Raw genomic sequence first — 27563 nt, 5'->3', positions numbered from 1 at the left:
GTGCTTCAAGATGTTTCAAGGAGCAGACAAGAAAACTAGCTCATCCACAAAACAAAATTTCAAAAATAACATTTATCGTATCTCAACAAGTATAACTTAAAAACTATCTACTGTTGATTGACCAATCAGAGTGCTCAATTCATGGTGTTTTATTTACTCAGAAAGCCTTGGTCACCAAATTCCAGAAACGAATGACAGCGCCGTAGTAAAGTACTGTCCAATCAAAAGTGAACATGTCTTATTCTGTAGACATCTGGTACGTTTTAATATTCAAATTTGGCAACACAGCGGAAACCAGCTGCAACACAAAATCTGCTGTGCCCTAGGGCATTTATATAATGTGGCCTAGACCATTTATAGGATGTTCCATTACATTGGAAGGCTATTTCACAAATAAAAGTTTTAATTCATATCCTAAACCTGTTACATTGACAAAGGGGACGGTTGACGTAAACACATTGAAAACGAAAATATATCAGTTAGGGGCGATAGTTTTTAAGTTGGATAAAGCCCGAGTACGAGGGCTCTTCTGGTATATAAAGTCCAACCCTACGATAAAATGTCTCGGCCTGCGGCCTCGACATTTTATCGTTGGGTTGGACTTTATATACCAGAAGAGCCCTCGTACTCGGGCTTTATCCTATACTTAGAGCATGGCACTTGGTTAGTTGACTATCATATTCGAATAAATAGAAAATACCAGTGTTTTATGTGTTCTTTACATTATAGCACACAGGTCAAAGGTCATGGCAAACCAGATAGATGGAGAAAGTCAAACAGTGAAACCAAGGATAGATATTGATGCACCGAGATGGGACCAAAGTACTTTCACAGGCAGACTCAAACATTTCTTCAACATAACAGACCCTAGAACTCTACTCTGTAGTGAGAAAGAACTGGACAATGCCAAGGAACTGGTCAGCCAATACAGGTAAAGTTTCATGAATTTCAAATAAAGGTTCATCAGGTGCATGTTAGAGGTGACCTGTGTTGTGTCATAGAGTGGCTTCTGACAGCCTCGAATTTGAGAATCAGCCTCAAAACCAGAGATATTTAGAGTTTCATGTTTTATTTTTGGACACGTGGTGCGAAGCACCAAAGGTGTCCTTTGTCCCCACAATGTCTGTGTGTGTGTCCGTCTGTCCGTCCGTCTGTCCGTCCGTCCGTCCGTCCGTAGACAGATTTTGTTCCACTCATAACTTAAGAACCCTTAGGTCCAATGTCATGCAATTTGGTATTTGGTATTATCATGATGAGACTTAGATCTGATTAGATTTTGGTGGGTGTGGCTTATTAATTAATTGCTCATTTGCATATTTTATGACCTTTTTGCCATAGGGCTATATCTCAAGAAATATTGAACCAAATTTGATGTGACTGTACACATACTTAATTAGTCCCCACGGACACCGTCCGGGGGACTTATAGGTTTGGTCATGTCCGTGCGTCCGTGCGTGCGTCCATCCGTCCGTCTGTCAGTGCGTCCGTCCGTCCGTTCACGCAGATATCTCAGAGAAGCCTGGAGCGATTTCGTTAAAACTTGGTACAAGGATAGTACTCTACCTCATACAGGTGCACGTCGATTTGTTTCACAATGCGATCAAATTTGGCCGTGTTAGAGGACTTTTTAGTTTTCAGCTCCATAGACTCCCATGTATAAGGCAGTCCATAGACTCCCATATATAAGGCAGTCCATAGACTCCCATGTATAAGGCAGTCCATAGACTCCCATGTATAAGGAAGTCCATAGACTCCCATGTATAAGGCAGTCCATAGACTCCCATGTATAAGGCAGTCAATAGACTCCCATGTATAAGGCCAAGAAAAATAAAAATTTACTTTCTCATCGTATTCATATTGCAAAATGGATGCAGTGACACAGTTTTTAGTCCCCACAGATAAAGTCCAGGGGGCTCATAGATTGGGTCATGTCAGTCAGTTAGTCCATCCATGTGAGTCCATCCATTCACGCAGATATCTCAGACGCTTTGACAACAGGTTTGTCTATAGTGTTTCTTGATCATTCATTTAATCATATTATTTTGTCAATGCTTTCTGGAGCTTGCCTTCTACTTCTAGATATATATAGCTGATGTAAAGTGAACAACTCTATCTCAACATCAGCAGTACATCAGACAATAACAACCAAACTTATTGACCAAATACATGTCATTGGTAGGTTTGTCTGTGACCAGCATCATTTCCTTTACCCTTACCTTGTCAAGTTCAAATGTCATCATCAGGTCAAGCTGGTTCATACTAGTGATGCACAACATATTCAATATGGTGCAGTTTAACAAAAAAAATTGAAGGCCCCTGAAAACATAGATAAATAGATTTTTACTGACTAAAGTTACTTTAACAAATCAAGCTAAATGGGTGAAAATATGTGTGGTTTTGGCCCAATGCCACTTATTACAAACTCAGCAGATGGGCAAGTAAAGGGTTAATGTACTATGTCTGTCTTTCAGATAAACCCAAACTTGACAACAATGCTGCCAAAGTGTGGACCCTTTCTGCGTTTGATATGGCTGATGATGAAGTGGTACTGTATGTCTCTCTGTCTACCTGATTGGTGCATATTTTGTTGATCGATTTACATTTTGTTGTACTACTGTGACCAGGGTTGAAAAGGAATTAAGCAGGAGACGTTCCTGTCTATTTCCCCACTCTTGCAATATTCTTGTTGAAATATCTGTAGAAATAAATCCTCAGTAATGGCATTTTTTCAGTGTTAATAACACTTCTGTTGCAGAAAGTGCAGTTTTCTACATACATCAGATAACCTTTCCCCCCTTATATCTAGAGACATATGCAACTAGGAAAAGTTGTCCAATTTGTCCAGTTGTTCAATGCTGAAATGATATCAGAAAAATCATGCACAGCTCTGGTTGATTATTCTTAGAGTGTTTCGATTGTATGTTGTAGGATTTGGTTGATCAAGATGATCTATTGGATGATGATGACTTTCTTAAACCTGATCCTTCAACCCTTCGAGGTAAGCAATAAAACCACCAGTGAGTGTGTTTGTTAGTCCCCACGGACACCGTCCGGGGGGACTTATAGGTTTGGTCATGTCCGTGCGTCCGTCCGTCCGTGCGTCCGTCTGTCCGTCTGTCCGTCCGTCCGTCCGTCCGTGCGTCCGTCCGTTCGTTCACGCAGATATCTCAGAGACGCCTGGAGCGATTTCGTTCAAACTTGGTACAAGGATAGTACCATACCTCATACAGATGCACGTCAATTTGTGTCACAATGCGATCAAATTTGGCCGTGGTAGAGGACTTTTTAGTTTTCACCTCCATAGACTCCCATGTATAAGGCAGACCATAGACTCCCATGTATAAGGCAGACCATAGACTCCCATGTATAAGGCAGTCCATAGACTCCCATGTATAAGGCAGACCATAGACTCCCATGTATAAGGCAGTCCATAGACTCCCATGTATAAGGCAGTCCATAGACTCCCATGTATAAGGAAGTCCATAGACTCCCATGTATAAGGCAGTCCATAGACTCCCATGTATAAGGCAGATCTCCATAGACTCCCATGTATAAGGCCACGAAAAATAAAAATTTACTTTCTCATCGTATTCATATTGCAAAAAGGATGCAGTGACACAGTTTTTAGTCCCCACAGATAAAGTCCAGGGGGCTCATAGATTGGGTCATGTCAGTCCGTGAGTCCATCCGTTCACGCAGATATCTCAGACACTTTGACAAAATGTCATGTGACCTTGGTGACCTTTGACCTCGAATATACATATTTTTCCATAACTCAGTAACCACAAGTGGTAAACCTTTCATATATGGTATGATGGGACACCCTATGACGCCACATATTGTACCTCATTAATTATGTGCATATCTAATTTTGAGCGAGCCAATAGAGCTAGAGGTCTGATTTTGGTATATAGGGATAACTAATTAGCAAAACATTTTTTTGACAAAATGTCACGTGACCTTGGTGACCTTTAACCTCAAATATACATATTTGTCCATAACTCAGTAATCACTAATGCTACACCCTTCATATTTGGTATGATGGGACACCTTATGACACCACATATTGTACCTCATTAATTATGTGCATATCTAATTTTGAGCGAGCCAATAGAGCCAGAGGTCTGATTTTTGGTATGTAGGGATAACTTAGCAATACAATTTTTTTGACAAAATGTCAAGTGATCTCAATGACCTTTGACCTCAAATATACATATTTGTGCATAACTCAGTAACCACAAGTGCTACAATCTTCATATTTGGTATGATGGGACAACTTATGACGCCACATATTGTACCTTGTTAATTATGCACATATGTAATTTTGAGCGAGCCAAAAGAGCTAGAGGTCTGATTTTTGGTATATAAGGATAACTTAGCAATACAATTATTTTGAAACAATGTAATGTGACCTCAATGACCTTTGACCTCAAATATACATATTTGTCCAAAACTCAGTAACCACAAATGCTACACCCTTCATATTTGGTATGATGGGACACCTTATGACGCCACATATTGTACCTCATTAATTATGCACATATCTAATTTTGAGTGAGCGAATAGAGCTAGAGGTCTGATTTTTGGTATATAGGGATAACTTAGCAATACCATTTTTTGACAAAATGTCACGTGACCTCGGTGACCTTTGACCTCAAATATACATATTTGTCCATAACTCGGTAACCACAAGTGCTACACCCTTCATATTTGGTATGATGGGACACCTTATGACGCCACATATTGTACCTGATTCATTATGTGCATATCTAATTTTGAACAAGCCAATAGAGGTAAATGTATGATTTTTAGTATATAGGGATACACTATAGGATAGAAATTTTTTGACAAAATGTCATGTGACCTCGATAACTTTTTACCTAAAATACACGATTATGTCAATAAATAAGTAACCACAAGTGCTATGTCCTTTATATTTAGTAGGATGGGAGACCTTATGACAACACATGCTTTACCTCGTTAATTATGCCCATATATAATTGTGGGCAAGCCAATAGAGCTAGAGGTCTGAATTTTGGCATATATGGATTAATTAGCAATACAATGTTTTTTTTCAAAATGTCACGTGACCTTGATGACCTTTGACCTTGAATATGCATATATATGCATAACTCAGTAATCACAAGTTCTTTACGCTTCAATTTTGATAGGATAATAGACCTTAAGATGTCACACCTTGTACCTCATTTATTGTGCACATATGTATTTCTTGGCTGGCCAATACAGCTAGAGGTTTGATCTTTTTTCCCGATTTAGAACCATAACTTAGACATGCCTCTTGTTTCAAATTGGGAACAATGACATAGACCTATGTGTCCATAGATCTGAACATATACACTTTAGTGATACTTCTTAATGACCTCATTTCCCTGCCCCCTCAAGACTAATACTCCTATTACAAGTGGGGACTATGTCATTGTCAATGACTTGTTGTATTTAACTTTTTGCTGGTATGCATGTAATTTTTCCAAAATTAAGTTGTCAATGGTTCTTCTCCGGAATAAAAAGGACGCGATGCATTCTACAGACTCAGTACGCCAAAGAGATCACTTGATCGCGGTACAAACAAACTCGCGTGCACTAACGCGTGTGGAAATGCACGTTCGTCTTTGCGCGTTTACACGCGTGGGTTTGTTTGTACCGTGGTCCATTCGAATTCCGGGTTTGACCTATTGTCTGTTGTAGGTGTGGTCACTCTTGTTAGACCGTTCTTTTATCACTAACTTTTGGAATTTGTGTCATTTTTTCCAAGCAGCGGATTGTGGAACTGGCTCAGGGAAGAGAAAAGCATCCAAAAACTGGTGAGATTTCCAACTTTTTAAAAGTACATGAAGGGCTTGTGTGCAGTGTCCCTGAAGGTTGTGGCTTATTGGTCAGCTGAATGTCATGGATGTCAATGTATCACTGCAAACCAGCTGCCACCGTCAAAGCCACTGCATATTTACCCCACCTTAATTACTACTGTTTATCCGTGCACATTGTATTAAGGTAGTATGCACCTTGACAGTGAAAGACTTAAGTATTTGCTCAAATTTTCGTCAATGAAATTTTCAAACATTCTCTTACCAAACCGAGTATAAAAATTAGGGGTTACTGTGCAAAGTTTGGTACTAGAGAAGCAAACTACCTAACATTTACTGATATTTGAAATCCGAAATGGCCGCCATCCCTGTGTGAACTCTATGGGGAAAAATAAAATTTGGATTTTCAGAAAACTAAGATGATGAAAAGTTTACTCACTCGTACTCCAGGAGCTCCAGAATGAGCCCCACATGTGCTAGATCAGCAAAGAATAGTAAAAATTTGAGAGGCTGAATATCTGTCCCCGAGGCACATTCTACCTTGAACCTATTACTTCATTTACACCCAGGTAAATTATTGTGTCAGGAAAATATTTGTTTTATCATGTTCTTAGTAAAGTCCTATGAAAAAATGAAGGTTCAATCACTGTGAGTTTTTAGATTTTGTACAACATCAGGAATAGTGAATCTTGGAGAACATAAATTTTGGAGCAATAGCATTTAAGTGTTTTGATAGGCCATCTGATATTTCACAAGGGAAACTTGTGTTCAGTATGTAACATTGATGCTTGCTATGTTCTTCTTTTATAACCAGGCTACATGTGGTGTGCTTTGATATAGCTAACAAAGTAATTTCTCACTGATCTGTTACAAAGCATACTTCAAATACCCTAGTTTTAAACATCTCCTGAGGGTTATGTGAGGCTTCATTTACACAGGAAAGGACTTGTGAAATCACATGATGTGATGTTTCTTTTAAGAGCCACAATGTACATTTTACTCATAACCCTGTTTGTGTCAGTGGAAATATATAGTATTTAAACTGTTCACCCCCAATTCCCTGTAAACAGGTCCACAATCACCATTGATAACAATGGGTTTGGGCCAAACCGTGGTGGTGAAAGGGTTAATAATCAGAGTTGAACAGCCATTATGGATTCTACTGCGCAAGCACCGCAGTGTTTTCATGTCGTCGTCTGATCATTTGTTGAATTCAAGGATTTCTGTGTTGTTCCTTGATCAGTTCCTGTGGACTAGCAGAAGAACTGGAAAATGAAGGGAAAACTGAAAAGAAATGAACAAAACAATCTGCCACATCTGCATGCGGAAATGTAAGTTCTCTGCTTCACATATATGTATTTGTAACAAAGCTGGCAGAAGCAATTTATCCGTTTAATAACCGTATGTTGTACGTTTCATTTGCTGTCAATGGCAATTCATAAGGGTGATTCCCTGCCAACTGTTATTCGATACTTTTTGTTTTAAAGGGACATAAGCTGTAACTCGTGGCAAGTTTTTCAGTATTCTGCTTCTGTATGTCAACTACCGTATCTGACCCTAATCCGTTTGTCATGCTGAAATTTCCAGTATTCTTTTTGTCAACACAGCTTCTATGTGTGTAGTGGTCATTGTTTATTGTTTACAAATGAATTCTAATCCGGACTTGAATACAATTTTCAACAATAACAATGGAGATTATACTCATATAAGTTGTGTTGATATGCTAAAATACTTGGCATTAAATTACATTTTAGGGATTCAGTTTAGAAAGTGTAGGGAAACCACAAAACAAAAGTTCTGAAAAAAGCCAAAAGATACAGCTTTTTGAGCTTTAAGGTACTACACACATCGAAACTGGAAGATTTAAACTTTTGCTCAAACTTTCACAGTCCCAGAGGTGCAGTTCCCTTAATTCTCTTCCAACTAAGTTTAGTTTTGTTGAAACCTGATTTATTTTTGCTCATTATGTCTCCTTGAATTTCACCATTTCAAGCTCATTACAAACAACAAAATTTAGTGTAAGCTCAATATTTCCAAAATAACCATTCACATATAGTGTATCTTTTCTGCTTTACAAAAATGTATGATTTTCATGTTCATAATGAGTAATGACGACATTTCTGATCAAACTTTTATCATCTTTTTTTCACAGTGTTACCTTGGTGATGCCTTCCGATGTGCAAGTTGCCCATACTTAGGAATGCCAGCATTCAAACCAGGAGAGAAAGTGTCACTCAGCAACAGACAACTGAACGCCGATGTTTGACACAGACTTTCAGTCTTGTACACCAGTGTAGCACTCAGCAACTTGTCCTTCTGTATTTTTTTGGGTCACTTTAGTACTCCGCATTGAGAAATTTTTGAATCGGAATGAAATCTGAGCAGCTTTCAGACTTGTAGGTTTTTTGTGAAAATGTAAAAACCAATTGTCTACTCAAGTGGACAAAAGGATCATTGAAACAGAGACTTCTGATCTCCATTCAGCTGATAGGGAGTTTCAAGAGCTGAGTTGGAGCTCCAAAACAGAAAAGAGAAAGAATTCATGGTCACATTAATTTTAGAACTCTGCCTCTTTTGATATTGATCAATGTAAATCAGTGTGGTAATCCACTATTTGTTTCGATGAAGTGGAAAACAAAGCACAAAACGAGCAAGGCCAGCTGAAAGTAACCAGCAGCGTAAAAATGTGAAACAAAAATCCAGGTTCTATGTCAATCCATTGGCTCTTACTTACCCATGAAAATACACTCTCACAGGAAACATTCAATACTATTTACAATCATAATTACAGCGTGTTAAGTTTATTGTGTTATGGTTTGATGGGGTTTTATTTTATCCAGTCACAGTTAATCATATTAATATATCAGTTTTTGCTCATTTCAAGCAGCTGGAACCTTGATTTTATAAATACATAATACAGTGTACTTTATAACATTTTGAGTTCCAAAATTGAATTACTTGTAACTTATTTTCAAACAAATGTATAAACATGGTAACTTTCTCATGGACTGATAGAGTTTTTATTCAAAATCATCTAGTTTTGACATCGCTTTTTGTTGTCATGACCTATCTACTCAGTCAAATTTAACTCTCAAACTGAATGACTGTAACCGTAAGTTTAGCTTTCAAACACAATGGCTGTAACCATAACTACCGTATAGTTAAATTACAATATTATCCAGGTAAGAAGGATAAAGTAATTTCTATTCAAAAGTTTCAAAACTAGAATGAGCGATCCTGTCTCTACATTACATGCATTGTCCCCACTGAATAAAAAGACTGTTTTCTAATCCATTCCAAGATATTTCAGCTTGCTGTGGTTTCCTCTGTCAATTTTATGTATGGTTTCCGTTGTCATATTTACATCTCCAAGTATCTAACACTGACCAATTTAGTGATGAAAGAATCTGATATTTTTGGAAGTTTAATCACCCTTGAAAGAGTTCCATAAATTGTTCTGCCATGTTTTAGAACATTCAACATCCTAGTAATAAAAGATTTCCTTTTAAAGTTACATTTGGTGTGAGTGTTGCTTCTATCCTTGTTTGCAAATATGGTTTGTATAGCTGTGATATCGCAGGAGTGCTGGTGGCGGAAATCGAACGCGCTTGGGTCAAGGGTCACCACCACTACCTGTGTGACACTATGCCGGTGACCCTTGACCTGAGTACATTCGATAGCCACCACTAGCGCCGCTGCGATATCACAGCTATGGTTTATACAGATATACCATCAATGCAGTCCTACACATATATCAAATCTTATTTGAAGTCCAATTTGTCAATTTTATTTCTGGCCTTGTTTTATCGTAAACAGGAACTGACATGTTTAAATCATCGATTATGTTTCTCCATATCTCACATTGGTAAGCAAGCAACAAGTGCCTTTGTATACTCCATTATAGAGTTTAAATCTCAAGTTGAAGAACTTATTAGTCAGTGCATCCTTTGTAAAATTCTCGTCGTAAATCTTCACTGTAATCATGATACCAAAAGTTTACAGGAATACTCATGTTGAAGTACTTTTGGAGCTTGACCTTATCTACAATCCCAGCCTGGAACAAAATCACACCGACAGAAACTAACTCTGACATTTCCTTATCAGTAATTGCCTACATAAAAACTGAACGCAAATTCCAAGAGATACTGCTAAGTTACACAAATTCCAAAAGATCTGGAGATGTCATAGAGCCTTATGGATCATCCGTGACTTAAGGAATGTATGACAAGATTTCTGTCAGAGTTGAAGGTATTTACTAGATTTTCAGAAGCTTGCCAGATTTCATTTTCATTTTATTCATGTAAAATAGTCCACTTGAGATCACTATCCTTACACACTGAAATGGAGAAAGAATGAAATACATGAAGATAACTTTGAGGTTGTCTCTGGTGTAAGGGTTTTACCAGTCCCAAGTGAATCCAAGACCAGTAAATTTAAAAGCTTCATAAATATATAGAAAGTCAAAAGGCTAAAAAATGCAATTTTTCCTGAGACACAAAATAAAGCAAACAAGATTCAAAAGTGGAAACTGAGAGAAATGCCGTGTCTGAGCTCATGGGGGCGCTGTTTTATATTCCCGCTGACATTGCAGTGTGTGAAGAAGGCGAACCACGGCAATACTTTTTATTTTCACGTGTGAACGATAAAAGTTCCTTTATTCTAATTTTGACACCTCGTACAAAACGAAGATAAGCAACGTGAAAGAATTTCAAAGTCATTTCGTCCTTCAGCGTCACGACAAACCAACTTTTTCTCCTACGATCATGCATACGTGCGACTTGAATAGATAAGCTTAACCTCCTCCCTTTCGTTTCGGTATCTATTTTTGGAACAAAGTCTGTGTAAGACAAATCAAATCCAATGCCAAAGAAAGTAGAAATGTAACCAAGCCCCAGAGTCTGCAAACTTTTGGGGTCGCACTCAGATTACAATGTTTATCCTAAATCCTGTATGACGCCTTCTTCTCTCACGGCATTTGCCTAAGGTATAGTATTCAGTTCCTTCATTTAATAGAAAGTCGAAAAGTATGGTGAACGAGAAAACCTCTTAACGGAAACTCCCATGGTCACTTTTTTAATAGTAAAAACTGCAGCTATTTTTTGCAAAGTCAACGAAAATTAACGTAACAACGTGACCATTCCTCTGGCACTTGAAATGGCACATGTATATAGGTACTTGCAGTGGCATTACTGTAAGTAGTTACAGGCAAGAAGAAATAATCCAATACATTTACATTTCAAAGATAATTTTTATTAAAGCCCGTGTCCACATGGACTTTGTGAAAGTCTGTTGAACTTTGTTCTCATCGTTGATATTAATGATGAGGTTTCGTCCAGGATCTCTGTTAAATGTAAAGCCAACCACTGAACACAAACGATATACGACAACGCTGTCGTTCGGAAAATTATTGAAATTATGATTGTAATCTCTCAACAGCAATTCTACCTTCATTCATTCATTCATTCATTCATTCATTATTCATTCATTCATTCATTCATTCTTTCATTCATTCGTTCGTTCGTTCGTTCCTTTGTATATGCTGAAACACAAGGCATTTTCCTTTAGTTTACTACATACAGGTGTACTACTGAATTTACTAAAATTTATTTTGTCTACAATGTTATAGTATAACATTTGGCACATCACACAGACTGTAGTAACAACAAGCTGAACACGAGATTTGGAGTAGAACGAGAAATTGTATTTTTAAAACAGAACAAAAATGATGGAAAAAATGTGTCAACTAATGGAACTTATGGAAAATTCTTATATACATTACATAAAATGCTTCGTTGAAATGAAAAGACAGTAGATCTACGTTCAGAGTTGGTTCCAGGCATATTTGTAAGCAGTTTGTCGTCTGCAGAAGGACGGATATCGTGTAAAGTTAATATCTCTGAAGGCTATGAGAGAGAGAGAGAGAGAGAGAGAGAGAGAGAGAGAGAGAGAGATTACCCTCAAAAATTATACATAGTATAATGTATTCTCTTCTCAGATAAAACCTTATGCATGCACACACTCCACCTTCATGCATACAGCAGCCTTGGGTTGAAATGGTTTCTCCCCATCATCCGCACTCAGTCAACGAATGGATAAATTTTGATGTAGTTTGTCCAAGATTTGTTTGGGCCTGTTCTCTCTATCCAGAATAATGGATCCATGTTTCTGGACGCCCTTGACTACACCCACCCAGCTGATGAATATTATATTTTTGTTGTCGTTGTACAACAAAATTAAAAAATGACGAAAATTCAATCTTGTAATACATATCAATATATTTCACTAGTCATGGCGAATGACTACATAGTATAGGGCCTATTAATATAACGTTTTGTCGGAGGACTGTTACAGAATGCCACAGTTTAATTAGGAATGCGACCCTTACGAAATACTACAAGAAAAGAGAAATATAGCAAGAAAGTCATATTATTTTCTTCGTTCTTATGTTTTGATGATATGCAACTTCCATTACAATAAACATTTATAGACTTTCAGAGATATTTTGATGTTAGCTATTCAATGAATTTAAACTAAAGATAGATATTTTTAAATATGAGAGCAGTCCCTTCCAGGGTTATGATATGAACTTGAAACAAAATTGAGACCGGAAAAGGTATATTTTGCGTTGAAAAAGTCGCTTCACAAGAAACCATCAAAACCGATAACATGTGACAGCACGAAGAATTCCTAGAAAACAAACAAAACAAACCAAAAAAATCTTTTTTTTTTCGGGACCCAACACTTGAAACCATGTCATTGGCTTGGGCCTTTGAATTTTAAACGAGAAGACTTTTGATGACCATAAATACCTTGCCGATCGGAGGTATCCTGCCGTTGAAGGTGAAAAAATTAACACATTGGTCAAACCTGATAGGTAACTCCTTTGGAAAACGGACTGACTGGCATGGCCGGTTCACCTGAACTAAAACTGAGGGTGGCGCACCAACGCGCCCGTGGGTTTATCAGTTTCTAGGCCTGCGGCAACATCAGTTAAATTTGGTTTCGACTCCCATGCAGAAAAAAATGAATACATGAAAAAGTCTTGTCGAATTTTGTTATCAGCGTTACACGTGAAAACAATGGAAATATGTCAAAGAGTGACTGTTGTCAATACTTTTCTTTTTTCTGTTATTTTGGAGCCATTAAAAAAATACCCGGAAATTGTAGTAACTTACCGAAACCACTGACGCGCTAACTTATCTACGCGGGGGCGCAAGAGCTAGATGAGAATTTTAAACTAGGCTATTAAAATACCGAGGAGATAAAACAAGGGTATATAGAAGGGTGCATTAAAACAGACAAATTTATTTAAATTAACGTAACCATTCAGTTTTTGGGGCCGTTCCGTACGTCTACTGCATATTTACTGTAGAGAGACTTTCCTGTCGCACTTCTGTTCATGCTTGTGTACCCCGTGAAGCCTAACATCCGCCATATTGATTTTCTGGTCCTTTCCATATTTTTCACGTGTCTCGATTTTTGTTGCGTGGCCTCTGCTCTTTTTCCATTTTGGTGAGTATCAGGACCGGAGTTTTTTTATTTTTTATCCTCTGCGCACCAGTAGCTCTTCATTTTTTCTCTTACTCGTGCAGTTTTTGTCATTTTTACGAAAACGGCCACCCATGCGCCAGTGATTTTTGCATCGAAACCTGTTGTGAGCAGCCACAGACTTCGCCGCGCGTACGTGTTTGTAAACGTTACACATTGTCGACGATGGCTGCCCATGTATTTGTAGCCGTGTGTCGGTTCTATAGCTTAATCCATGGAGACATGTGTGATTTCAAAATTTTTGAGGCGTAATTGAGCACGTTGTCTGTTCTTTTGCTGTGCCATTCCTCCCGCCTTCCGAATTTAAAATGTTTTGCATATCCCATCTGTTTCGGACTTTCGGTTTGCATGCACACACTGTGTCATTGCGGAAACGTGTAGTTTCTCAAGTTTTACTCTGCAGAACGAGTTTCGGTCAACAAAAGTGGACCTACACTAGACCAACGTTCATTATTTTACGATTACTTTTGAGAGACGGTCTTTTCACGCGTGTATAGATCTATTTTTTCTTAAATTTTATTTGCCTTAGGGACTGGTCAGTTTCTTCGGCCGGGGGGGGGGGGGCGGTGGATTATTTTTTGCCGACGTCAAAAAGTGGCTGACCCCCCCCTATTCCAAATTTTGAAAACAGGGTGACCCCCCTATTCCAAATTTCGAAAACAGGGTGACCCCCCCCCCCCCGCGCGCGACATAGGTAAAACAAAAGGTGGACATAAATTATATATATATATATATATATATATATATATATATATATATATATATATATATATATGTTACATTTTACATTTTACATATAGGCCTATTAATATTTTAAATAGTCATTCTATGTTTTAATGAAATTGTTAACATGTCAGTTGTAAGATAGGAATTTCAAAATGTCAATCTTAAAGTTTGAATACAGTATATTTTGAATGAGCTGTATTTTGAATGAGCTGTGAATGTATTTCACACTTTCTATGCTTAACCAGATGTCCTGAACTGTTGTACAGAAATGGATGTCAATCATTAATATCAAAGAGGAAAAAGCAGTGAATCAATTGCATCAATGAGAAGGAAAGATATCTTGTCAATTTTCTATCTCTAAAATAAGTCACAGTATCAAATATATATTGTGAAATATTTGTGCATGTTGCTTTCTCATACTGAATTCTCATAGAGAGAACAGAAAAGTATCAGGAATTTGTCATCCTTTTCATATGAAATGCAGATTTCATAATGGTACACTTTCACTTCACAAACATCAAGATAACTCTGATTTATTAAGTATGGCGCCCGAAGGGCGCGCCGAAAAATATATCTAGTGATATATATGCCTTGTGTATTAAAGTCATGCACCTGAAGGGCCATGCTAAAAAATGTCTGATATATTAAAGTAATGAGCTTGAAAGGCACGCTAAAAAATATTGAACATACAGATATCTCTGATGTATGTATGCTTGTATATGTTAAAGTTGGGAGTGCTGAAAAATAATTCATTTTGAACGTGCAGTTTTCTTGGCAGGCTGGATAATTCTGTTTCTTACCTTGGTAATTACGCTGCGGAAGAGAACGTCGAAACGTAGAATAAACTACACTTACAGAAACTACCCAGAAAACATCACGCCTGTGGTCTGAAGATCTCTATCAACTGCAATTTATCAAAATAGGTTCCTCATAAAATGTAACGCATGGACTGACATCTGTATGGGGTAAACTTGATCAAATTGGACCTTTTTAGTCCCCACGGACACCGTCCGGGGGGACTTATAGGTTTGGTCATGTCCGTGCGTCCGTCCGTGTGTGCGTGCGTGCGTCTGTCCGTTCACCCAGATATCTCAGAGACGCCTGGAGCGATTTTTTTCAAACTTGGTTCAAGGATAGTACCCTACCTCATACAGATGCACTTCGATTTGTTTTACAATGCGATCAAATTTGGCCGTGTTAGAGAACTTTTTAGTTTTCACCTCCATAGACCCCCATGTATAAGGCAGTCCATAGACTCCCATGTATAAGCACAGGCAACCCATAAAGTATTACTGAGATTTTCACACTGGCACAGGCAACCCATAAAGTATTACTGAGATTTTCACACTGTTTTCTCTATCATTTTTAGTCCCCACGGACACCGTCCGGGGGGACTTATAGGTTTGGTCATGTCCGTGCGTCCGTCCGTCCGTCCGTTCACGCAGATATCTCAGAGACGCCTGGAGCGATTTCGTTCAAACTTGGTACAAGGATAGTACCATACCTCATACAGATGCACGTCGATTTGTTTCACAATGCGATCAAATTTGGCCGTGGTAGAGGACTTTTTAGTTTTCACCTCCATAGACTCCCATGTATAAGGCAGACCATAGACTCCCATGTATAAGGCAGACCATAGACTCCCATGTATAAGGCAGACCATAGACTCCCATGTATAAGGCAGACCATAGACTCCCATGTATAAGGCAGTCCATAGACTCCCATGTATAAGGAAGTCCATAGACTCCCATGTATAAGGCAGTCCATAGACTCCCATGTATAAGGCAGTACATAGGCTCCCAAGATAAATAAAAATTTAGTTTCTCATCGTATTCATATTGCAAAAGGATGCAGTGACACAATTTTTAGTCCCCACAGATAAAGTCCAGGGGGCTCATAGATTGGGTCATGTCAGTCCGTGAGTCCATCCGTTCACGCAGATATCTCAGACACTTTGACAAAATGTCATGTGACCTTGGTGACCTTTGACCTCGAATATACATATTTGTCCATAACTCAGTAACCACAAGTGGTAAACCTTTCATATATGGTATGATGGGACACCCTATGACGCCACATATTGTACCTCATTAATTATGTGCATATCTAATTTTGAGCGAGCCAATAGAGCTACAGGTCAGATTTTTGGTATATATGGATAACTTAGCAATACAATTTTTTTGACAAAATGTCACGTGACCTTGGTGACCTTTAACCTCAAATATACATATTTGTCCATAACTCAGTAATCACTAATGCTACACCCTTCATATTTGGTATGATGGGACACCTTATGACGCCACATATTGTACCTCATTAATTATGCACATATCTAATTTTGAGTGAGCGAATAGAGCTAGAGGTCTGATTTTTGGTATATAGGGATACCTTAGCAATACAATTTTTTTGACAAAATGTCACGTGACCTTGGCTCGTTAATTATGCCCATATATAATTGTGGGCAAGCCAATAGAGCTAGAGGTCTGAATTTTGGCATATATGGATTAATTAGCAATACAATGTTTTTTTTCAAAATGTCACGTGACCTTGATGACCTTTGACCTTGAATATGCATATATATGCATAACTCAGTAATCACAAGTTCTTTACGCTTCAATTTTGATAGGATAATAGACCTTAAGATGTCACATCTTGTACCTCATTTATTATGCACATATGTATTTCTTGGCTGGCCAATACAGCTAGAGGTTTGATCTTTTTTCCCGATTTAGAACCATAACTTAGACATGCCTCTTGTTTCAAATTGGGAACAATGACATAGACCTATGTGTCCATAGATCTGAACATATACACTTTAGTGATACTTCTTAATGACCTCATTTCCCTGCCCCCTCAAGACTAATACTCCTATTACAAGTGGGGACTATGTCATTGTCAATGACTTGTTTTGGAAGATTTTTATCCCTTCGTAGCTCAATACCATTTTGAAGAGAACTATTGACATTCAATGAAAGCATGACTCAAGTACAAAGGCGTCGGTTCGTGTTCAAACTTAATGATAATGTTAACCTTTCAGTCAGGTCATGTTGCTAGATCCTGTAATGTGATTAATCATTTAGGTATCTTATTGTGTGTAAAATACGTTTGGCTGCTCAATGGTGCAGGACAAATTTCACAATAATTTTTTTCTCTTGGAAAAATATACTTTCTCTTTGTATCATCTGTGGATTGATTTTATTTTAAAGCATTTTACACTTATTTCAACCACAGACGCTCTTTTTTAGGCTCTGTGATTCAACTTATGTCGTCAGTGCAGTTTTGTGTTTGATATTGTTGTATTTCAACAATAGATGTGAATCATGCAGCAATTTTCATAGATTGCTGATGTTTTAAAAAAAAGTCAGTTTGCGTTACATGTGTCATGCAGCTCATCCAAACTTTTTCCATTCTCGCATACAAACGTTGACAGCGGAACCGCACACATAATCTCACACCATTTGATGAAAGGTGGGATAGTGTTCGTGATTAGGTTGTATAAACTTCTCATGGTTATTTTTTTTTTCTCCTTTTAGCATCTCCCATCCATCTACCCTTCCCCTTGTCTTCTACTCACACCCAGTCTCCACAAGCTTTGGTATTACGTCATAGTACCCAGACTCTGAAAAAAGGGTTCCTAGCATTAAAAAAAAAACAGGAAAGAGAAACGGCAGGAAGTTTCACAAATGCAGTATGCAAAATATCATCTATTCAGTTTCGGTCTGATCTGAAGTTGAAGTATTTTGTCATGTGAGATGGGAAGTTCATTTACTGTTGACCCGGTGATAATGCATGGTGTTGTAGATACCTTATAAATTATTCTAGATCATATCCTTTGGAAGTACTAGATAGTTGATTACAAGTCTGGTGAAATGGGAAGAATGCAGCCTCAAGCATTTTTCCTGAAGGCAAATGTGTGATATGAAGAAAAAAGACATTTTCCCAGGGAAAGAAGTCTTGTATCTAAAATATCCACATGAAGATAATTACATCGTCTGCGAGAATGAAATCATCATTTTGAAATACATTTTAAATATGCTTTGTACATCACTTTAATGTATTTCAAATCGTTACCAAGGTTTGTGTGGGCCAAGCTTGATAAAGCATAAAACAAACAAGGACTTTGATATACAATACTTCAAAGTAATGCTGTAAATCAACTAACATTTGTGTGTCAAAAAATTTGTTCAGCGCCATGAATAGTTCAAATTTTAGTCTGTTACGAGCTGTCAATATTGATTTTGTATCTGATTGCTGCATTATGTGCAAATTAGTTTCTCTCTTTGGCAGTCACAATATCTTTGCCATTCAGTGAATATCGAACATCAGACCTTATTACAGAGCTTTGCTTGTGAATGGAATCTCTTTCTTGCTGCTGTCTATTCAGTCTCTGCTCTGTGCTTTGATTTTATGCAACAAAATTGCAGTGTAGACCATAAGCTTATCAAGCTTCTGATTCATTCAGTCATGTTCAGGATGTTATATACTGGTGTTGTCACGGCCAGCGTTCTCTCTGCAAATTACTTGCATCATTTTGAACTCCTTTTGAAGTGTTTTTGAGCATATTGCTACAAGACTGGGCAAAGTATCTATTTTTCTTGACCAAATAGCAAAACTACAACACCCCAATATTTTGTAAAAATTCCATGTAGTGTGTTTTGTTATTCTGTATCTGGAGAGTGAAAATATCAACTTGCCATGGAATAACAAGATGAACAGTTAAAGATGGGATCGAAATTCAGAGAAATACTGCTGTTGAAGTCTTTACTCACTTTGATTTTAGGAAATTTGCCTTTCCAAATGCTATCGCTGATGTCTATCAGGTAGAATACCTCAAGTTACCACAAACTTTGAATAAGATGTTCAGATAGATACTGAGAGTCAAGTCTTTGTATTATACATGTAACTGGAAGTATGTTTAGCCTACCTTGCCGTGTATAATGCCAGTTATAAGGATACTGATCTAACCGGTGCTGCTGACCAACTGATATTTTCATCAGGATTAGACAAAAATGTTTTTGCTTCTAGACCAATTCACAAAACTGAACATTATATGCTGGTCAGTGATTTTGACCATCGTTTTCCGAGGGACAAAGGAAAAGAAGATGTCAATTGTGAGTTTGAAGTTGCCACTAGTCAGTCCTGCATTTTGCAGAAGACCAAACTGGAAATATGGATAAACTGTGAAATGTAAATCTTGCAGAGAATTTTGATTTAATAAAATTTGAGAAGTTTAAGAATAAGAACTTTGTGAGGTTGTGTTTTATGTAGTTGACTGTGTATGATGTGTGACTTAACTTCATCTGTGAGTTTGTTTAGAGTTATTTAGAGTTGTTATGGCCGTCGGTTTCCAGTGCTTTTCAAGAAAGGATTTCACATTTTCGAATTTTTGAATTTTTTTTGACAATAGGAGAGTAGAGAATGTTGGACACTGAGCATTTTTAACCTTCAAAATTACTTGTTTTCATTTTTACTATTTTTTTCATTTTTTTACCTTCTCGTGTCTATTTATAGACAGAGAAGGTATTAGAGTTGAAAACCAGTATGCTGGTGTCAACTACTTCCGTCTGTCAAGATCCGTTGACGTCATGCCATTGTGATGGGTCATATCATAAACTGGTGGGGGTGTTCATGGTTCAGGTTGAGGTGTAGGAGACGATTTTGAGCTGTGACAAAAATCAAATGGGACTTAGCAGCATAGCCAGTGTTAAGCCTTTCTCCAAGGTTTCTTAGTTGACTACAATCTATTACAGACTACTGAGCTGACGTTAGGGGTACTCACTTTGTGTTTGCTCACTCTGTGTGCGCTAGTGTTTGGTACTGAGTTGCGTGGATATCCCCTCATGGCCTCACGTGATATGGGCCTGTTGCATAATCTGCAGATGATATGATGCCTCTGAGTCTGAAAACGGTCGTTGTGTTAGCCAGTCGGTATTTTCCTTGCATTTTTTCTCATTTAATTTTGCAAAATATCGGCGAGTATCTCAATATTTCAAGATAGCTCTTTCTTCCCAATCGTTTCCTGGAGTTTCAGAGTCATATGAACGAAAATGAGTGAAAGTTTTAGACAGGAAAATCGGACGTCGGCCATGTTCAATGTTTACAGTACTATCAGAAGTTTACGTGGAGGAATTGACCAACAAACACTGTTCATGATGCCCGCCCTCTAGAGGCAGACCCTCCTATATGAAGTACCACATTTGATGCTTGTCCACACAAAGGAGCATTTCAACTTTTAGAAAATGACAAATTGAATAAGAAGGTATTCTGAAAATGTCAAAAACTGAGGAAAAATGCGCAAATATTCAAAATAAACAGGTTAACTGACTGGTCAGCTATAAAAAATGAAAATGTTTATGATCAAAGGTTTTTGAGATGCGCACATTTTAACAAATACAGAAATTATTAACATTATAAATACAAGACCAAACTATTTTTTCAGGGGTGGGAGAGGTTGGAAATGAGGGGTGAGAGACAAAGACACTCCTATTGCTGCATGTGGATGGCGTTGCTCACGGACCAATCAGCGATGCGGACGGCGTACAATTATGATAATGAGTTGCGTTATTACAACGTTGGACGCCAGAAATGCCTAGTTTGTCAAAACACGGCAGATTTCTCCTAAAGTTGTCATTTTATCGTGACATGAGAGTGTTTTTTGGACAGTAGAGAGCCTTCCGCGTCGAAAGAGGTAACTGACTGTAGGATTTGTGTTTATTTTTCGACTAGAACGTGCAGCTTTCTTGGCAGGCTGGATAATTCTGTTTCTTACCTTGGTAATTAGGCTGCGGAAGAGAACGTCGAAACGTAGAATAAACTACACTTTCAGAAACTACCCAGAAAACATCACGCCTGTGGTCTGAAGATCTCTATCAACTGCAATTTATCAAAATAGGTTCCTCATAAAATGTAACGCATGGACTGACATCTGTATGGGGTAAACTTGATCAAATTGGACCTTTTTTTGGAAGATTTTTATCCCTTCGTAGCTCAATACCATTTTGAAGAGAACTATTGACATTCAATGAAAGCATGACTCAAGTACAAAGGCGTCGGTTCGTGTTCAAACTTAATGATAATGTTAACCTTTCAGTCAGGTCATGTTGCTAGATCCTGTATCGGTGAGTATCTCAATATTTCAAGATAGCTCTTTCTTCCCAATCGTTTCCTGGAGTTTCAGAGTCATATGAACGAATTGAATGTCAATAGTTCTCTTCATGTGGATGCAACCACACCATTTCATTTACAGCATACTTATTCACTGTGTTGTGTTCAAGTTCCATATTGTACTGACTGTCATACAAGGATAACATAAGCAAATCAAATCAAATTAGAAAAGGATCAATGCTGTTGTGTGGATTTTGCTGAACATGGCTGATTTTAATATTTAGCCCTATATATTTGGTATCCAGCAAAGGCATATTTTGATGTAAAGTCAAAATTAACACTACATTGCTGACAATATATGTTACCGTTTCTGCATGAACTTTTCTATTTTAAATTAATAGTAGTACTTCGAACAGATTAACAATTATTGTGATGTCAACCCATAATTTTACATCACAAAGACTGTAATTCTGCCAATTTTTTTTATCATGACGGGACGTTCCCATCTAAATAACAGTGCACTTTCAAGGCATATTCACCCCAGCAAATGGGCTTTTCAACGGGTATGGAGCTTCTAATTAAAGTTATTTGCCATCTCGTAAGCTGTTTGCAAAATGTGATTAGAGATAGCGATTAAAGCCAGTGTGCGGGGGGGGGGGGGGGGGGGGGGGGAAGAGATTTTGCCTTATTACACACTTCACTCATACAGATAATCGTTCGCCTTGAACTTCTTTGAACATTGTACCCTAATTTTCACAGATTAGGACCTATAAATATACTACAAGCCATATGTTAGTTCAAATTAATAAAAGTAGGAACAAATTCCGATGTCCTGAAATGATAATACTGTTGTCAAGGTTTACACGAGATTGAGTTTGTGCCGCTTCACTGTACAATACCTTGGCATAAAGTAGTACCGGCCAAGCTATTGGTATCTGAAGTTGTTGACTAAGCGTTATGTAGTGCCTGATTATATCTGATATAACTACGTTAGATTGCATATTATCAGTGGAGAAAGAGCCCAAAAAAGTGTACTGTTTTTTAGATGCGAGCATCCCGTCATGTTTTTCAGTCATTTTATGAATTTTGCACTGCACAAGATGATTGAACAAATTGCAATGTTTGAATTTGTAAACTCAAAGAATAAAATCCTTTGGTCACAGATTAAATTATTTTTTGAAAAGAAATTTACTCTTAAACACTTTTAGCATGTATTCTTTACACGGTCATGTATTTCAAGGAAAATATGCCTATCAAAAACAGTAATTTCTTCACTTTCAATTTTTTTTCAATACTATGACAATTATCAGCCATGAGGTTTTACAAACACAATACCAGATAAGCGTTTTTCATCATTTCCACAGGACTCTTTGGAACTTCCATTTAAAACAATTAAAAGTGACTTAAAATGATCACTTGGTATACCGGTACATTTAATTTATAGATGCCAGGTTGTGTATTTCACATGCACTCAGGTCAGTAGGGAAGTGCGTCATTACTATTTTGGACTGTTAATTCTTATTTCTGAATTATTTAACTTTTTTCCACATTGAACTATCTTTAGGCAGTTTATACTGTAGCTTAGAATTTTTTGATTGATATATTTAATCATCTTTTTGCATGACGGGACGTTCCCATCTAAATAACAGTGCACTTTCAAGGCATATTCACCCCGGCAAATGGGCTTTTCAACGGGTATGGAGCTTCTAATTAAAGTTATTTGCCATCTCGTAAGCTGTTTGCAAAATGTGATTAGAGATAGCGATTAAAGCCAGTGTGCGGGGAAGAGATTTTGCCTTATTACACACTTCACTCATACAGATAATCGTTCGCCTTGAACTTCTTTGAACATTGTACTCTAATTTTCACAGATTGGGACCTATAAATATACTACAAGCCATATGTTAGTTCAAATTAATAAAAGTAGGAACAAATTCCGATGTCCTGAAATGATAATACTGTTGTCAAGGTTTACACGAGATTGAGTTTGTGCCGCTTCACTGTACAATACCTTGGCATAAAGTAGTACTGGCCAAGCTATTGGTATCTGAAGTTGTTGACTAAGCGTTATGTAATGTCTGATTATATCTGATATAACTACGTTAGATTGCATATTATCAGTGGAGAAAGAGCCCAAAAAAGTGTACTGTTTTTTAGATGCGAGCATCCCGTCATGGGTTCTTTGGGTGCATATCCCACCTCATGCCCCTACATCATCAACTATTTACCAACAACTCCATGCCAACAACCAATTACCTGACCTGGCCACACATTAGAGAAGGTACAGCGTCATTGACGGTATTTTCAATGATTAGTGACTTGCTGAATATTTTTTTGTCTGTTTTTTCTTTTTTTCTTTTTCTTTTTCTACTTCAGCCAAGTATTTGGAGAGACTTCAGAAATTTCACCTTGAACTTCTTTAAACCGAAGATTTTGCTGGGAAAGTTTACAAAGGTAATTGGTAAAACATTTTTTTGTGTGCAAACTTTTTACACTTTTAAGACGTTCTGGAATCTCATCACATTTTTTTTTACTTTTTAAATATTGATGTATATTATTGTTCACCTTCTGCACCAAATATTTGTTTTAGTTGGTGTGTGCAGGGTTTGAAAAATACGGGTTTGGTCTCAGTTCTGTAAAGAAATGACTATGAATAACCACAAATGTGATAGACAATATCTTATCAAATTTTCAATACACATATGTCAAATATTGTTTGGCCAAACTTGCTAAAAAGTAGTGGCTGCTATCAATAGTCATCATCTTGATGGAAGAAAGTGTACTTTCAGGTTTCCAATACTTGAAAGTACCAGTAGTTGATTCAACAGTCATTAAGAGCTTAAGATTGCTTGATATAAAATTGTTGGCATATTTTTGGCATGTTTAATTTTGAAAAGGAAAAGTAATGTCAGTTCATGAATATAAAAGAAATGCTATTGTTTTCACATCGGTAATCTGATAACTTGGACCACACTCATATTTTTCAACCGCCTGCCTGGTGTGCTGCATCTCGTGTATAATTTCAATAGATAAAATGCCTTTGGTCTTGACATGCAGCAAGTCAAGTGTAGTTAAATCTGACGTGTGCGGCTTTGTAATCCCCTATCGCCCAGCTCTTTTATTTTTCTTATCCGTGGGCATGCAGTAGGGCACAGTGAAAATTCGTGGACACAGCGTTTTGCAGTAATAGCTGGTGGACTGTTGAGTAGCAGAGAGGTAGCTTCAGAAAACAGCTGGATGACCCGCAGAAAAAATATTTTCATTCATTCCAAGGATTTGTGTCCATTAATTTTCACTCCTCTCTGAAGTAGTTTATATCACAAGATGTGTAAGCCAATACTTTTAATGTTTTCCATCAAAATACTCCCCTTCCCTTGTCCTGGTTGGCGGTCAGACTCCATGGAGTACTTTCAAGGGAATGTTCAACCTTCCAGTCATGGAATGCTGATGTGAGCCCTGTATTATGTACCAGAGAGACTAAGGAATTTCTCCTGAATGAACTCTGAGAATTGGAAGAGTGGAAGAGGTATTCGTCTTTGGTAAATGAGTGGGTATCAAGACTGGCATACAGTGAGAATTAACCCTTTGACAGTTTTAATTTTACTCATGAAAATTTCAGTGCAACAATTTCTGAATTTTTCTGTAATTTTTTTGCAAGTTTGGACTAAATGGACATAACTTTCCTCCAGCTGTAGTTCTTCATCAAAATTTTGGGGAAAATCTAAAAAAAAATTCCTGAATCTGAAAAAAATTGTATGTTTTATTTAATAAAGGTGACACAAATTGACTTTGGCACTCGAAGAGTTAAACTATCATAGTATTCTAGGGGGTTTCTTAACCATCTTGCTTATCCTGAACATACATTTGGAATTCAATCTGTTGGATACTCCTGGTAGCAAATCTAGTGCAAGTAAAGAAGGATAAGGCACGCAGCCACTTGTTTAGATAGGATTTTCTCTGTAAAGACATGAGAATTCTTTGTAAAGGCACCAGACAAAATCTTGGCCTAAAGAAAATTACACAGGTCAAATGTTTGTGCAGAAGTATATTTTTCAATAGTGCGTAAAGGGTCACTGGATGTCCAAAGAAGCTGAACAATACTTGGTTGAGGAAGGGAAACTATACCCATTTGATTGTTTAGATGGTCTCATTGGAGTTTGCATGTTTGCATATACAGCAGGCTTTAGCTGTAAAATAACATTTGGAAGATGAAACTTGGTTTGAATGGGGAAAAAGGGAACTGTTGTTGAATTGTTTTATGTGAGGGTGCAAAATCATACCATTTGGAAATTATGGGAAGGAGAATTTCAAGATATCAAAACTAATTCTTTTGACATATCATAACTCTTCGAGTGCTGTAATTTTACCTACCAAAATTCCAGTGCAATGTTTGCCTGTTTTTATGAATTTTTCTGTATTTCTTTGATAATTTAAGACCAAAGTGACATCCTTCATTGACTAAATTTTTTTAAACAAAATTTTGGAAAAAGTGAAAAAATTCTCTGCATCTGAAAAAATATTGTTTGGATCATAATTTATACAGCCAACAAAAAATTGACTTTGGCACTGATAGAGTGAAACATGGTATGACCTATATAGACCACATCTATGATTTGATATCAGATTTATGTTGAATCCATTTCTTGTGCACAAACATTTCCTATTATTTTATGAAGTATTGTGGCAGCTCTGTAGTTTAAGAATTCAATTTCTGTTCAAGAAAGGTGGGGTGTGGAATTCAGCATTGCAGTGAAACTAAAATAGTTAAGATCAGATTTTTCCTAAATTTGTTTGCAATGCTTTGGTACAGCTGATGCTTTTTTCAAGAGAAGTATTTGTCATATCTCTCACAAAAAAAACAAGGGCCAGGGAGGAAGTAAAACATGTATTTCCATAGACATTCAAACTATTCACTGTAAAATTAGGGCATTCTGTTGATTTGTAACTCGGATAAGTACTTTGCAGCTTGCACTTTGGTCAGTGCAGGGACATGACTTTATGGCTAAAATATGCTTGTTCCACTGAATAAATATTTGTCACAATGTTCCACTTGAGACTGCTATTAAATATCAAAGATTTATCAGGTGTTGTATGATGGTCAAAGTTTACCAGCGTTTTTACCTGGTGACTATTATTTTCCTCAATTTAGCTTCGGCTATGTGACAGAAAAAGAGTTATTTGGCATTGGAAGGATTGAATACCCTGTGTATTGCTGCTGATTTTGTGATAGATTAAAGTCCTTGTTACGAACAAGTTTAGCAAATGACGTTTGTTGTAACATTGACAATTCAAGTTGAGTGATCGGTTTGATAGTTTGCTCTGAGGCGCGTTTCTCAATTCCTCCACAGTAATGAATCCATTTCCAGACAGGAAATTGACTCCAAGGATTCAACGTCAATTTCAAAGTCCCTGCACAAACAGTCTTTTCGTCCAGCGTGTGACTGTCAGTGGGGGAAAAAAATTAATGCTTGAAGTTGGTGGGTGTAACCAGACATCTCCAAACATGCTTAAGTTTTGTGGGCATTTCTGTCGGCTTAATGAAAGAATGTCCCATGTAATTGTAGGGAATAGAGCTCTATGGAGAACAATCACTTACATTTATGGTGTTTGACCTGCAATTTTACTCGGTTTCAATGTCAAGTTTCTTTCATTGACTGGCGTGATTATCACCATAATTTCACTTAGGGTTTCACTTTTACTGCTGAACTTGTCTGTACTCGTTCTCATCCAGTCTTCAGATTTGCCGGTGTCTCCCGCATGAACGTTGACGGATATGAAACTGTCGAACTCTTTGTTGCATAATGTATTCTGGATGTGTGTTGTTCCCTCTATCCCTGTGCAAACATGCTTGTTTCAGATGATGGTAACCATAAGTGGCAAGTTATACAATACAATACAATACAATACTTTATTGCTCAACAACACACTCAAGGAGTGCGGTAAGGCAAAAATTACAAAACTCAGCAAACACTGGATGAAGCTGCTGCTGGGGGAGGAACTAAAGTACAAGAAATAAATTTGGCAAGAGGTAGTTTATCTTTGTGAGTAAAGATATATATGAACTTTTCTCTGTCATTCAAATCAAGAAAGCCTGGATTATACAAACTTGTGGATGAAAATAGACCATCTCGATACGTTCTGTATTTTGGACATTCTATAACAAAGTGAAATTCATCCTCAACTAAAGACTTACAAAACTTGCAGAATCTTTCATTTGCAGGAACTTTAGGAGTTGACCTTCTACCCAGTTCTATTTGTAGGTTGTGATCCGAAATTCTTAGTTTTGTCAGCCACCTCCTATAGGTAAAAGATCTTATATCTAGCAAGTAACTTTCAAATTCAAATTTGTCTTAAAAAGTCTGT

General features: G+C 37.4%; 2 protein-coding genes across 2 annotated transcripts in view; both read left to right on the top strand.

Annotated features, from left to right (window-relative positions):
- LOC139124774 (uncharacterized) overlaps window positions 1-27563 on the top strand; it is a 148701-nt gene that overhangs the window by 26604 nt on the left and 94534 nt on the right. The gene's annotated exons all lie outside the window — the stretch shown is intronic.
- On the top strand, window positions 707-9242 carry LOC139124845 (anamorsin homolog). Its single transcript, XM_070690953.1, has 6 exons — window positions 707-931; window positions 2472-2545; window positions 2929-2998; window positions 5777-5822; window positions 7066-7153; window positions 7975-9242. Exons 1-5 carry the CDS (start codon window positions 904-906, stop codon window positions 7118-7120), a joined length of 273 nt encoding a protein of 90 aa, XP_070547054.1. The 5' UTR covers window positions 707-903; the 3' UTR covers window positions 7121-7153; window positions 7975-9242.

Source organism: Ptychodera flava, assembly GCF_041260155.1.
Source record: "Ptychodera flava strain L36383 chromosome 23 unlocalized genomic scaffold, AS_Pfla_20210202 Scaffold_24__1_contigs__length_23054250_pilon, whole genome shotgun sequence".
NCBI classification, from domain to species: domain Eukaryota; kingdom Metazoa; phylum Hemichordata; class Enteropneusta; family Ptychoderidae; genus Ptychodera; species Ptychodera flava.
The sequence above is the reverse complement of the archived record's forward strand: the minus strand, read 5'-3'. Positions and strand labels throughout refer to the sequence as shown.